Genomic DNA, 15,815 nt, shown 5'->3' on the forward strand with positions numbered 1-15,815 from the left:
TTTAATATCCATTTGTATCATGTGAATTTTCAAATTTATAAAGTTTTAAAATTAGCTAAGAATTACATAGATATCTTGAATTTTTGTATAATACACTGTCAAACGTAATAAAAATTAAACCATATTCTTATGAAAAGTCACATAAATTTAATTTCAGTGTTAACACTCTACCATGTATCATTTACAAAACTTCAATAGGTTTTATAGAACCAACACAATTCAAAAATGATGAAATGCTGAAATAAACTAGTTAGTAGAAAAGAATATACTTCTTAGCCCACTTATCATCAATATAGTTTTGAATAAAAACAAATTCACCACATGATGATTTTTCATGAGATATGCTTTGCTTTCCTTTATATCTTGCATAGGTGAGTCTATACTTTTAAAACTATTAAACATGTTAAAGTTTGAAGAAAATTGCCAGCTTTTGTCTTTTATGTGCAAAGCAGTTTTTACTTATATACCACTTAGTTCTAAGGAAATATTAATTATGTGAAAGATTGTTTTGCAATTGTTACTTTCATATGTTTTAGTGTAAAACAAGGGGTTCTAGATGCACCAAGATTGGTGCATCATGTTATATTAGTTGGCTAAAATGTAAATTATTCTATGTAACTATGATTAATAAATAGATATCTTTCTTAGATAAAAAGTAAAGCAAACATTTTGCATAAGTAAGTTGTATAGAGAGAATATGCAGACTCTGGAAATTTATCAAATGTATTACAACCAAATAACAAATAGGAAGATTTAGCATGGGAGAGTATAAAATAGGAACTCCAAAGGATCAGATGTCCTTTGAATGAATATTCAAGTTGTACTCAATGTTTTGTAATGTATTTATATCATAAACCCATGTGTCAAATCAACTTGACTTTATTCCAGCATCTTCGGAGAATTTCTCTACAGTAAGCCCTGCAACAACTTCAGGTCAGTGTTTATGGCACTTTTTAAAATATAACTTAGTGATCATCAAAGTCTATGACCTAGGAAAATATACATTTTTTTCTTGCAGCTATTTCTGAGGCATTTAGTCTTCATATCAAGTTATAAGAAGCTTATATTGGTTAGGAATAACATAGTTCGTAATATTATAATGTTTCTAATGCCTCATCACTTATGCCAAGGATATACATTTCCAATTTCAATGTTTCTTTCATATTTTAAAATTTATATACATATATATGAGAGACATATGAGTGTGTGTGTGTGTGTGTGTGTGTAAAATGTCTCCATAAACAGCTCCAATCATGGTGCCTTGGTGATGAAGCTATGGCACTTGTGAGGTCACTAAGGGTGAGATAAAGAAAGACCACTTTCAGAGTATATTTCACTTTGGAAAGGAGAATCCAGGCTTTATGTTAACTACTCTATTCCAGCATTTTCTTTACCCCATCTTTCGAGCTACAATTACAAAACTTCACAGTTATAAAACTATGAAGATACTACTTTTGGTATAATAATCATGACCATTTTTATAATATTTGAAGTCTTATTTTTTAAGCCATCCTCTTTAGCCCAGGTACTATATTTTACAAACATTACCTATTTTAATTATTAGAGTGATTTTGTACAGAGGTCATAATATTTTTCTATTTGAAAGAATAAATTAAATAATAAGTAACAAGCCCAGGGTCACACAGCTACTAGGTGTTAAACTCAGAAATCAAAAGCAGTTCCTTCTGATTCCAAAGCCCATGGTCTAAGCATATCCCATGCTTCTCTTTCATATACCATCAACTTAACCTGGAACATTTACGTCTATGGTCATTATAAGATTAATGAATACTCGTATTTAGTTATTGATCATTGAATAACCTTGTCTTCTTTAGTTAGAAAATAAAAGATGAGTTAAAAATCTAAAAACCTCTACTCTACAACTCTAAAAACATCAAAAACATAAAAGATTTATTCTTAAATCCAAATACAAATGACATACTTCTAAATGAATGAACACTAATAATTTATAATAACTTTTTAAATTCTTAGGTTAATTATTATACAGCATGAATATACAATAAATTCCTGGTAATTAGTTTGAAATATATAATAATTATTTTAATATAATTTATTTTCCAGGCAAACTAACAACCACCAGTCATCTGGCAACTCCAGGTCAGTTTTAATAATATTTTCTTTTTGGAAAGAAAGTTTTCACTTACATTTTATTTTAGGCCCCTGAGAAGTCTCTGATGCCTTAGCAATAAATATTGCACCTATTTTATAGACAAGAAACCAAAAGCATAAAAGTTTGCAGTTTTAGCCCTGGATTTCACCAAAGTAAACAATATATTTAGGGCTAATGCCTGAGCTGTCAGATTTCACTTTTATCCTCTGTCTATTATTAACATAACTGTGATTATCTATTGATAAGAATGTCACCAATAGGATCAAAAGGTTTTCAGCTAAGGAAGCAGATTTTATCAGATATTATGATTTTTTTTTCTTTGATTATTCCCTCTGCATACAAGTTAGACATGCTTGCTTTCTCCTGTTAACACAGTACTTGTGGCCAAAGCAGAACCAAAGTAGCCTTGGATTCATTCATTCAAGAATTTTAAGTATCTACTTTGTGTCCACTCTCAGTATGTATCTTTGGTATGCCAATTTCTCTGCATTTCTAGGAATTGTCTGCTGTGCTTCTGTCTGTCAATCAACTAAAATACCTTCTCTGGTCCTGACTTAATCTTCATATAAAATGTCCTGGGTGTGTCACTAATCCCTTTAAGCAAATTAAATAAAGGCAATATTGTAGATCTTCATATAGCTCCCAACAATACCACTACCATGTTATACTATTAAAATTTACATAAATATTGTATACATAGAGGGAAAACATTTGTAAAATTATAAAAGCCATTTTTAGCAAGGATAAAGAATTCTTGCATAAATATTGTTGGTGTAATATTTGAAAAGCAAAACCATACATAAATCAATCAAAATGCTTTAGGAAACAAGCTGTCACAATTCTAAAACCCGTGAAGATCTATTATGATAGCATAAGCCTGTCTGCAGTTGTATTAGGTTATATCCAAACAGCAGCACAACCTATTGACAAAAAAAAACCCTGCCACTGAGCCCACATTCCTGTCTCTAATGTGGAAAATTATTTGCACCCTCTCAAATCCCCTTCCAACACACTTCGATCAAATGCTTTTGGATTCATAATGGCTAATTCTTCTGCTTTCAAAGTAAACTGAATAAGTAAGATAAATATATTTTGAAAACTACGTTCCTAAAACCTTGAAAGTCAGTAACAAGTATCCAAATTAATGCCATTTTTCTATTTGTTTAGAGGTTCATCACATGATTAATTCAAAGTCATTAGGGCCCTCTTATTTGTATAAAATGTCCTAATAGTAATATGTAGAATGTATTAGGTAGAAACAGAGTTTTAAATAAAGCAAGAAAGCACTGGACTTAAAAGAAGGTTTTCTCCTTTACTATTCTGAAGACATACCTGTTAAAAATATAAACAGTTGGCTGAAACATCTGCCCAATTTCCTCTGAGCAAAGAAGGAAATGATGAATGAGGGGTCAGAGAGCATGGGAAAGTGTGCCAGCCATATTTTTCTCTCCTGGTCAGTGGAGCAGAAATCTTGTTTTCTACATGGAAACACAGAAATGGGGGGCAGTGTACACTTAACTCTGTCTTTCACATTTTGTATAATTGATAGTCAAAATAAAGATCAAAATGTAACATAAATTCTCAATCACTAAAAAGACATGGGTGAATTCACGCATTACCTGATTTCAACAATCAATTTATATGTATGTGGCAAGCTATCTAGCCTATTTGAACTGTACACATTATCTGAAAAGTAGATTTAAATACATTTCTTAGAGGATGATCATGAGAATTGAAAGAGAGATAATACAGATACCCACTGTACCGTGGTCAATATGATGACTCCCACAAAGGAGCAGGAGGAACAACACCAATATTAGATCCCTACTCCTTCCCCATTCTGAGTTTGATGAAACAGAATCGAACAAAACAACTATTTGGATACTTTATTTAAAAGATTCACAAAAAACCCTAAATTTAAAACAAGATTATTATACTGGGTAATGCTCACTTTGATCTGAACTTTTATTTCTCCAAAAACACTTTGTTTCTAAACATTTCCTGTTATCAGAGACTGTATTGGATTACCTTAATCAATTCTCAAAGTATTATTATAAGGTAAGTAGGTGGTGAAATATCATATTCTTTTTCTTTTAAGTGAATCTGTGTACTACATGAGTGCCCAATCATCCTTGCCATTTATTCCTCTCATATGGCAAGATACTATGTATTTATAGAGGGGAATGAGGCAATTAAACGTGAAAACTGCATTTTCCAAGCAGTAATTTATTACGAATATGGCTTTCAGGGATTTTAAGTTTATTCTCATTTTTATATGCCTGGAAGACAGAGTTTGAGAAAAATCAACAGATGCATGCATCATATACCTGATATTAGTACCATTATAAATTCTGCCACAGAGAATTTTTTGTGATAATGGTACAAAGTTCATGAGGATTATGCTCTATCATTCAACTGCTTTTGTTGCCAATGACCTGTCAGTTTTACTAACCCACTTAGAACATTAGCGGAGAAGGACTGGAACTGAGGTGACATTACACAGATTAATTTCTGGAGCACTACAGAGTGCCTAGATGGGGTGTTTTGGCAATTGTTCCCATGTTTGAGGGATTTCTAGACTACAGCTTGTTCTAGTCCTTTGTTACTTACTGTGTAGGCAATAGCTGCAGAAAACAAAAGTTTCACTATCATGGGCTTTCTCAGTCTCATAAAGTATGTAATCTTGCTATCAGTCCACTGTGTGAAAGAGTTTGAGGACTGAAGAAAAAGAATAATTGGTTGATTTAGTGAAAAACATGAAATTGGGCCAAAACAACCTAAGGTAGAATGATGTTCCCCGATTTAATTATTTTAAGACTGAGATGCAGAGATTTTATCTGATACCAAATGTATGGTGACTTTAAGAATTGCTCTTTTTCTGCACTTGAGAAAACAACATTTATCTATTGCTAAGCACTCTCCTCTGACTTAAGACATTCCTACTCACATGGTATCAAGACTACTAAATAATTTTTTACCAATAATTTCATTAGGATTGAAAAGCCATAGTCTTGCTTACAATAAAATTTAAAGAAAACCTAAATTTGTTCTGTACAGTAAATGAGAATTTCTGTAAAGTGATATCTATTTTCCAATATAGCACAGTGAAATAAAAGTGGTCTCTCAAGGCAAACATCCATGGATGAAGATTCTGCTTCTTCTATTGAGTAAGCTATCAGGATCTTGGGCTTAATTTTTCTTAACCACTTTTGGCCACCAAGTACTATTATCCATTTTCAAATTGTAGGGACAATAAAAATCTGTGATTTCCAAACTATGGTTTCAATTTATCATGTTGTATGTAACATCTCATACAAATTATTTGGAAGGCAAAACATCATGAATTTTAGTCGTTTTACTCTCCAGGATGCCTAGCACAGAGCCTGCTCTCAGTAGGCACAGGAGGCTCCTAGTGTCAAATCACTGGAAATTGTTTGGGCATTGGATCACTCTGAAATAATCCTCTCTGAGTGCATACTGAATTCTTCATGTTACAAATACAAATGAATAATTAAAGCCTTCTATTTGCAGAATTGCAATATAATTCACTGGTGTGTTTTCATAATATGTCAAAAGTTAGTGTCCTGAAGGTAAAATACCACATAGATTACAGAAAACAAGTGCACTTTTCCCCACTGAGTTAATAATGCCTAATATTAAGGAAATTTGATTAGTTTTTAATAAATGAAACCAATTATTCTCTTTGTTTTCTTTAACTAGAATTGATAAACTCCTTTCCTAAAAATTATCTGTTGGGAAGCACAATTTGGTACAGACTTCTTAAAAAAAAGAAATATTACAACAAAAATTAAGCAATGAAATGCAAACCAAGTAATACTCGAGTCAAGAACTCTAGTTTGAGAGTGCAAACCCATTTAAATTAAACTGGCATCTGGCTAGGTGTAACAGCTAATGTTTTAATTGATTTTTGTTAGAAATTGTAATCATATATATTCATGTAGGAAATGAAAGAGAGAGAAGAGTCAGTAAAAATACAATTTGACAAAAATTTTAAAACTCACTACCATTGTATAAGAATGACATTCATATTTTTCATATTAGTTTTAATATGGGAAACTTCTGTTTCCTCATGGACCAAGTCAGTTGAAGAGTGTTTATGAAACAGTCTGGAGAGAGCCAGAGTGCAACTTAAGGGTACCTCATATTCCAACTTAAATTCAAAATACTTCAAACTAGACTCAGTTTATAACCCTACAGCTTGTTCATCTCGTAATCACTACTGCAACTAATGGCCATTAGTAACCCAACCGGTCTCTTCAGTAATTCAACTGAATTACTTAGCATCCCATTCTCCACCTTCACTAATCTTGTTCAGAAGCACACGTGGTCACTGAAGCTCATCAATCTTACCTGTAAAGTAGCAACTGAGTCAATGGCCCATCTCCTCTGCCATTGTAAGACTTCTGCTCTCATCTTTCATGTGGACCCTTGAAACAGCTTCTCGAGTCATCTTATTCAAGTGATGTTTCACATGTTTCACATGGTCCAACAATTGCCTTTAGGAAACGTGGACTGGTCATATTGCAGATAGATGTAAAATCTTCCAGTGCCATCGTCTATTGAAAAATATCTCTAACACTTAACAAAGATAAAAAGGTTCGCTAGAATCTGGTACCAAACTCCTTTCCTGCTATGCCTTCCATAAACATCCCACTCTCTAGGTTAATGAGACTTATCCGTTTCTCACATATTGATGTACTCATGACACATCACTAAATACATTCCATATCTCTCTCCTCCTGGTGCATTTCTAGGTATACATCAAAAACTAATTTAAATATGACTATTTCGGTAAAAATGTCTTTAATTCTTGCCTTAGAAGGAAACTAATTGCTTAAACTTTGATGCTCCCATAGCACTTTTTAAATCTTTTTTTTTTTTTTTTTTTTTTTTTTTTTTTTTTTTTTGAGGCGGAGTCTCGCTCTGTCGCCCGGACTGGAGTGCAGTGGCCGGATTTCAGCTCACTGCAAGCTCCGCCTCCGGGGTTTACGCCATTCTCCTGCCTCAGCCTCCGGAGTAGCTGGGACTACAGGCGCCCGCCACCTCGCCCGGCTAGTTTTTTTTTTTTTTTTGTATTTTTAGTAGAGACGGGGTTTCACCGTGTTAGCCAGGATGGTCTCGATCTCCTGACCTCGTGATCCGCCCATCTCGGCCTCCCAAAGTGCTGGGATTACAGGCTTGAGCCACCGCGCCCGGCCTTCTCTCTCTTTAAAATATAATTTGTAAATAAACAAGTTCCCCCACTGAACTTCAAGCTTCATAAAAAGAGAGAGGCTCTGCCTTACTCATTCTTTTATCTCCATCTCTTAAAATTCCATGACAAAAATGTGTACAAAATAAATACTTGTGGGGTCAGTAAATGATTATTCATGAGATCAATCGAGTCCAAGTGGTATCACTTGCTGGTGTGGTTTTGGGGTCCAATCTAGAGTTCAACAGATATTGAACAGAGACGTGATGCATCAGGAACTGAAGCTCCCATGAGAAGCATTAGGACAGCCAAAGTGATATATGCTCGTAGCTGTATCCCAAATTCGTCTTTGAAATGCTTAATACTTGGAATTCTATTAGCTACTCATAAAATAAGACACAGTTTTAAGTATAGTGCTTTCTTTGGTTTATGTATTTATAAAGCACATATGAGATTCTATCAAATATTATGCCTTTTCTGGATTAACAACTCAATGGTTAAGGACTTTTGATGAATAGCTCTTAAATATCAACAAATATATGCATTTGAGTTTATTAAATAATACTTTTATTATTATTTATTGTTTTCCTACATGGGAGTACTCTGTCATTTGAGAATGGCTTTGATCTTTACTCTGTCCTATAGGTTTAGATGTTGGGTTTTTCATGAATTTCCCCATTGGTTTATATTCATTTTAATTATAGCCAGTTGCAAATGTCTAATTTAGCTGTATGTAAACTCAGCAAAAATTTACACGTTTTTAGTTAAGAAGTAACTTAGTAGGTTCATTGACACAGACATTTTTACTTTTCCAATTAATTTTATAGAGCAGAAGGAGAAATTTCAGATTTTCCTATTTTTAAAATATGAAATGGCAGTAGAGTAGTAGAGATGCCAGCAGATGGCAGTAGAGTTCTGGCTTTAAGATTAAGAACAATAACCAAAAAGAAAACAAAAATGCTGATGAGTTAAAGATCTCCAAAACTTTGCACCGTCATTGTTATAATATTCAGAGGCAAAAGTATTCAAATTTCCACATTGGCCTAAAATTTTTAAAAAGTCTTTATCTTGTAGGCATATAAGAATATGGCTTATTTTCGGAATTGCTCTTAAATTTTCCAAGTTAATTTCTAGAAGTAAAATGTGTTTCTTGGTGCATCTCTAGACTTAAGTTTATGAAATTGGGGCAAGTGAAGGACAAGGCGGGCTGAGAGGTGCACATTGTTCGGATCCCCTCCAGAAGATGGCATGAAACCCTGCAGGGGTGTGTTTATAGTGTACCCCCTAAGAATCTCTGACCCCAAGAACAAAGAGAGACTGAACAGAAATAGTCATTGGTTTCTTCATTATTCAATGTCACAATGCACTGGGAATTTTAAGTGTTTATCTTACTTTAAAATGACTTCGGTTGGTAAATGTACTCTACAGAATGGAAACCTTGACTTAAGCCACTATATTTTCAAATAATAAGCTTATGAGTAAACGAAGTGGCTGCTAGATGTTGCAGATTATGACAAGCTTTCCAAAATTGCCCCTCATGAAATTTCAAAATTTAAAATGCTCTAATTTTACAAATGATTGATTTACAAATGAAATAAATATTCCTATGGCAGTTGAAGAATATACTTATAAGTAAGAACCCCAGTGGCAAAAAGGCCTATTAAATATTTAAACATTGTACATATCTCATCAATTGGAAATTAATTTCCATTGTTTTTTAAAGGAAATGTCTCAACAGAGTGCCCGTCTGGTTCAAGTCCTTGTGCTGACGCTCTAACGTGTATAAAAGCTGATTTATTTTGTGATGGAGAAGTAAACTGTCCAGATGGTTCTGATGAAGACAATAAAATGTGTGGTAAGTTCTCCCCACTACTCTGTGTCCTTCTGTTTTATCCTCCCTCACTGTAGACACACACACACACACACACACATTCTAATCTCAAATACCTGAAACTACTGAAGAATGAACTATTTAAATAGCTATTTTTATAGTATAATACAAAATCTAAAAATAATTGTATTAATATTTTCCTAAACTTTATGAATAATATTAAACGTGCTAATTAATTAAACAGAATTCCATGTGATCACTACAGAAAGGAAGATGTGATTAACGACGTCTGTCATAAATGTGGGATGGGTGTTGCTAAATTTTCATCTCTTCTCTATGTTAAGCTAATCCAAACTATTACTAATTTGACTTATTCGATAAACATTCTCACTTCTTACTAATGGTTTTCATGTTTTTTCAGTATCGTATCAGTCTTTTTCTTGCAACATTTTAACAGTACCTAACTCAATGAGCACCATACTAAAATTTTGACTGTTGCTTTTGTCTCTTGTAGTTCTATAAATAATAGAAATAAGGTATGGATAAGAACTTAATGCCTCATAAGTAAAACTTCTGTGTTTCATTTGTATATTTTGGCATTTTTTCAGTGTTAATGATAATAATGTTATTTTACTATTATTATTATTACTATTTGGCACTTAAGTAGCAGTTACCATACACCAAGCATGGCTCTAGTTGATTTAAACTACATGTTTACTCTTTAGCTTATTTCTTCAGCTTATTTCTTCATGTTATAGCTGGATTCCACTTAGGAAAGTTTACTAGAAAGCAGCATCTAAATAGGTAATTTATTTTTGTGTGTAACACTTTTAAGAAGATTTCCACATAGAACTACAATAGTTCTCCCTTTTTAGCGGTTTCCACAGTTTCAACTACTTACTGTCAACCACAGGGCACAACAGTAAATGGAAAATTCCAGAAATAAACAATGCATAAGTATAAAGTTGCACATCATTCTGAGTATTGTTATAATTGTTCTATTTTATTAGTGATTATTGCTGTTAATCTCCTATGGTAGGTGTGTATGTGTAAGAAAAGAAACGTAGTATATATAGGGTTCAGTACTATCCATGCTTCAGGCATCCACTGGAGGTGTTAGAATATATCCCCTGTGGATAAGGGGAGACTGCTGACTTTGGATAAGTCTAACTGATATTTTGTTTTATTTAACAGAAAGTATTAACTGCACATTTTTTGGCATGGCTTATAATCAGTTTTAAAACTATCAGTACAATTAGTGCCCAAACTGTGTTAAAAACCATAGTTACTATTTGCTACACTTTTCTATTATTTGTTATACTTTTCTCATCTCGCTTGACAGTAATTAAAGAGGAATATTTCAATAATGATGAAAGTGTTAAAAGCTACCTATCCAGTTAGTACACATTTTAAAAGCCAGGCAGTTAGTCTGTTTCCCAGTACCAACTCAACAAAAGGCAACTCTACTACAGAGACTCCCACTAAGCAATCCCAATGCAAATGTTCTTGGATAAAATTCAGACCTTTAAAGTTTAACTACATGCTCTGAGGTGTACTCAGAACATATTGGAAGAAAGTGCAGGCTACAGAATATTTTTAAATCTATTTTATATAACTAAGTTACTCAAAGAAGAAGAAAGCAATGTTCTTCCTTTGCTATCGCTTTCAGACATTTTCCAAAATCCTTTCAGGGAGAATATGATACAAGTGTGCCATCATGAGGTAACAAAGGTGATGTTGATTTCTGTTTCAAAAATAATAGTGTACGTCAACTTAAACACATGGCTTTAAGCCAATATAATGATGATCAATATCCTTAAATAGAGGAAAAAGCGTAACTACCAAAATACATGAATCAAATATTGAAAAATGTACTGCACCTATTATTTTGTTATGCTCATGGTATTCATAATTTTCATGATGAACTAATATAGTGCATATACAAAAGAACCATAGGAATATCATGCAAGTGTGATCATTTGTCCTAAAATAAGTTTTAATGCTATGAATCATTTTTCTGAGCCATTCTAAACTCAGGAGATGAGCCTCAGTATTAGAATGGAAGTAATTATCTAAGTTTGCTTTAAAAGTATAGTCAAACTGCATTGTTACTTTTTAGTATCACAAAGATTTTTTTGTTTATTAAACCTTAGTGGTGACCAACCTTTCATGTCACTAACTCTCAAGCGTGCACACCGTCACTTTCCATTTTGTTGATTCTCTTTTTTGTTTGTTTAAAGTAAGTTGTGTCTATTTTGGTAAATAAACTCAAATTATTTGTGGGATACTATTGTTTAAATCAATCAATTAATCTATTTTTATCCAGAGAGAATTTAAAAGTACAAGTTGCTTTATTCATTTTAAGTTGCTTCATTCATTGACTATGGTGAGCCCACAAGCCTAATGACTTTCAGCACCAGCTCAAACATCCAGCAGCATTATTTCCACCTGAAAGCCACTGTCCATCAATCTCTATTCACGGAAAAAATTATAAAATTAATTTAAGATAATTTTTCCAATATGAAGTTGACCTTTACTCTCTCTCTCTCTCTCTCTCTCATTGATTTATTTACTTTTATGCTCCAGTTGGGAGCTTTAATTCTGGTTTGTGTTATAAATAGAGTCATATTAGCGTTGTCTTCCTCATGCAACTCCCTCTTTTAGTCTTTAGTTATTTAGGTTTGCACACTTACATCTGACTATAGCGGAAACAAGATTTCTTTAAATTGTCTTTGTCTTCTGATTAGAATTACATCAGCAGGAAAGTTCACTTTTTAGCTGACCTATGAAAAGGAAAGATGCTGATTCACAGCCTTTAAGCCAATGCTTAACTCTTTGGAAGTTGGCAAGTGTTCTCATAGTTTGCATACATCACGTGTGTATGCATAATAGAGCTTGGTGGCTAAGCATAGATTATGTTTGATTTATATATCTTGGAGATTTCAATGCCATGAGCAAAGACACAATTAGTGAATATTCAGCCAGCAGAGGGAGATCTTCATTGGTCCTAAGTGCATACCCTTATGAATTCCATCCCATTACAGGTAACATTTCTGATAATGCAATAGAATGACTGCTACTATTTGACAGGCTCATTTATCTTCTACTTAGATTTTTTTTTTTTTTTCTGATGCTGCACTAGAAAGCACTGCACAGTCTAAAAAGTCACAGTCCTAAGTACCAGCCATCCTACTCATCCACAACTGGGTCATATATTTTTTCCTGAAAACCTATCCTGCTTCATTCATGGTCATTTGTACTATTAGGTTCTCCAGAAACATCCTGAAATTAAATGAAAAAAAAAAAAAAAAGGATGAGAAGGTGCCTTACACAAGCCTCTATCTTGACATGATAATATTTTGACATTCTGAGTGTTGCTATTAGAAATAATTCAATACTACTGTAATTTTATTTTAAACACGTTTAGGAATATTCTCTATATTTGCTTGAATGCAGGAATTGACTAGAGCCTCATTAGAGCAGAATTTGACCTGTGGAGTATCCATTCCCACTAAAACTTAGTAACGTGACAGAATACTGGACAGGAAAATTGATCATATTCTTTAGGACATGCTAAATACTATGACAAACAATCTTAACAATTTATGACAATAACAGTTTATTTATCACCTATATCACGGTGCAAGAAAAATGGCAAACGGCTGTGCTCTAGGCATTCAGGATGCCTGCTCCTTACTTGCTACTCTCTTTGCCCCCAGAGTCCTCTACTGGATCCTTTACAACCAGCTGACTGACAAAGGAAGAATGTTACAGATATGTTCAGAAACCATATTTGGAAATAGACACAGTGACTTTTACAATCGTTCATTGGCCAACTCAGTCACATGACCTTATTTGACTGCAAGGGATTTGGGGAAGTGTAGTTTAGTCATGTGCTCAGGAAAGAACTGAAACAGGGTTCATCAAACGTAGAACCATCTTTGAAACTAGAGACATAACTCAGCTTTCTGGAAATCATGAATCACATTGTGCAGCACAAAGCTGTTGACACCTTTCCCAAAAAATGCGTAGTGAACAGATGGGAACAATGACTAAAATTTTAACAACTTTACAAACAGGTTTTACGAATTCTTAAAGGGATCTTGTTTTGTTCTCTTTCTCTCTCTCTCTCTGTCTCTTTTGCGTCCCCGTTTGTTCTGGAGTATTATTGCAAATGTGATCTATACTCTAACTTTAAGAAGATGGAAATCTTTAAAAATTTTTCTGTTTCTTCTTTTATTTATGCTTTCCCCCTGCTTTTCAGTTCAAAGAGTGGGTGATGTCATTGCGATAGTGATAGATGCATATATATATTGTGATATTAGGCAATATACCACAGTATGCTCTAGAAAAAGACTGCCTGGCTTTCAACTGCTGCTTGTAAGCTAGGAGGCCTTATGGTAGTTATTTAATCCATATATGCCTCAGTTTCCCCCATAACTTCATAGAGGTGTTATAAAATTACATTCATACAGATATAATAACTTTGGAAAATGACTGGCACATAGTTAACACTCCGTAAATGTTGGCAGTTATATTTTAGCACTGACAGGATTGAGCACCCTACCTCATGCACTGATAGGATTGAGCTCCCTACCTCATTGCTTCCAAAGTACTGTAACTCAAATATAAACTTCCCAATAGCAGTAGACGTTACTACACTGCCTACGATCTTTGAGTCCACAATATTTCTCGACAAACTGTAATTTAAAAGCTTTATATATCACATAAAGCGCAAGCAATACCATTTTCATTTTTATGGTCTTTGAATCTAAGGCATTAATTGCCCTACTTGTTTGGCATAGTTTACAGTGAAAAACAGATTTGAGGGTGAGAAAAGAGATTTGCTCTAACAACTAGAAAATTATTTAGCAAGTCATTAAACAGTCACATATTTTACTATTTATCTTCAACTCATGACAAATGAGCCTTAATTTTATTTGTTTGTTGCAGCGATTATTATGCATAAGGCAATTCAGTTAACAAACCACTATTTTTCCTTCTTTCCTGTGGTCTGTGCTGGATTGTTCAGAATTTAATCCTTGCTTCTTGACTTACTTTCTTTTCTTCATTCTTTTTTTCTTCTGGGAATCAGGTTGCCAAATCATAAGCTAATGCAATTAATTCTTAGGTCATTGTTTTTAAGCAGACTTTGAATAATAAGTTACCAAAGTAAATTTTATTACACTTCAAAATATATATATGCCAAAAAATAGCAAAAACCCAATAAACATATAAAATTTTTATCAAGATTTCTATTTGCTAATCTAATTTTTAATGTATTTATTCTTATATACATAAAATATTTTGTCATAAAATAGCTCATATTATGTAATTTGATAGAATCACTTTATAATTTTACAATGAGCTTTCTCATAGCTCAATTTAGAATTAGCTTATTCTAAACACTCAGATTCCAAAAATGGCAAATTAATTTTAGCATATTTCTTTGATTTTTCTATCCTCCATTAATGTTTCTCCATATGAAGAATTTTTAATCTATGCAGAGAAAAAGAGCACATTGTAGGGGTCATAATTTTAGAATACTGTGTCAACATAACCAAGTAACTAACTAGAAGGAAAATAATGTAAGAAAGACTAAAAATTGTGAAAATCAAGGTGGATTTTTGCATATACTATACATAGCAAGTATATGAAAAAAACAAAAATCTGTAAGTTATGGCTCCTGGTTCATGCCTTCAAGAAGATTTTAATCTAGTTGTAATCTATTCAGATATAAATTAAAGGCAACTAATAATGCATGACATTAAGGAGAGGTTCATGAAATAAATCTGAAAACTAAAAGAGGAAAATGAGTAATTATGGAAAGCAAAAGTCTTAATCAGGAATATTGAATGAAAATATTGAAAATATTGAGCTAGTTATCTCCCAAAGGAGCAAGAGTAATGAACTTTAAAAGATGGACTAACCCAGATTTGTTGGATGGAATTATGTACAGGCCATTAGTACTATCACTTTCCTGGCCTTAGTCTAATCTTTTTCAAGAAAACATAGCACTTTGTACATATATTTGAAATTCACCTAGCTCCAATTTAATTATAAAAATAAGACCAAAAAAATGACTACTTATTTGTCTAAACTGGCAGGTTTCAATTCAGATATATTTATTTCCTTGCAAATATGGAAGAATACACTTAAAGTGCAGCTTAGGGAAGTTTGTTTAGAAAGACAGTGCTTTTGGACACGAAGCAGTGGCTCACGCCTATAATCCCAGCACTTTGGGAGTCCTAGGAGTGCAGATCACCTGAGGTCAGGAGATTGAGACCAGCCTGGCCAACATGGTGAAGCCCCGTCTCTACTAAAAATACAACAAGTAGCCAGGCGTGGTGGCAGGTGCCTGTAATCCCAGCTACTCCTGAGGCTGAGGCAGGAGAATCGCTTGAACATGGGAGGAGGAGATTGCAGTGAGCCGAAATCGCACCATTGCATTCCAGCACAGGCAGCAAGAGTGAAACTCTATCTCAAAAAAAAAAAAAAGGAAAAGAAAGAGGAGAAAGAAAGAGAGAGAAGGAAGGAAGGAGAAAGAAAGAGAGAGAGAAAGAAGAAAAAGAAAGAAGAAAGAAAAGAAAGAAAGAAAGAAAGAAAGAAAGAAAGAAAGAAAGAAAGAAAGAAAGAAAGAA

The 15,815-nt window shown here is 33.4% G+C and overlaps 1 protein-coding gene across 1 annotated transcript in view; it reads left to right on the plus strand.

Moving 5' to 3' along the window:
- TMPRSS15 (transmembrane serine protease 15) overlaps positions 1–15,815 on the plus strand; it is a 135,759-nt gene that overhangs the window by 22,141 nt on the left and 97,803 nt on the right. The window contains exons 5-6 of the mRNA XM_023227525.2: positions 2,083–2,118; positions 9,067–9,198. Of these exons, the coding sequence (XP_023083293.1) occupies positions 2,083–2,118; positions 9,067–9,198 (168 nt within the window). The remainder of the gene's footprint in view (positions 1–2,082; positions 2,119–9,066; positions 9,199–15,815) is intronic.

Source organism: Piliocolobus tephrosceles, chromosome 19 (assembly GCF_002776525.5).
Source record: "Piliocolobus tephrosceles isolate RC106 chromosome 19, ASM277652v3, whole genome shotgun sequence".
NCBI classification, from domain to species: domain Eukaryota; kingdom Metazoa; phylum Chordata; class Mammalia; order Primates; family Cercopithecidae; genus Piliocolobus; species Piliocolobus tephrosceles.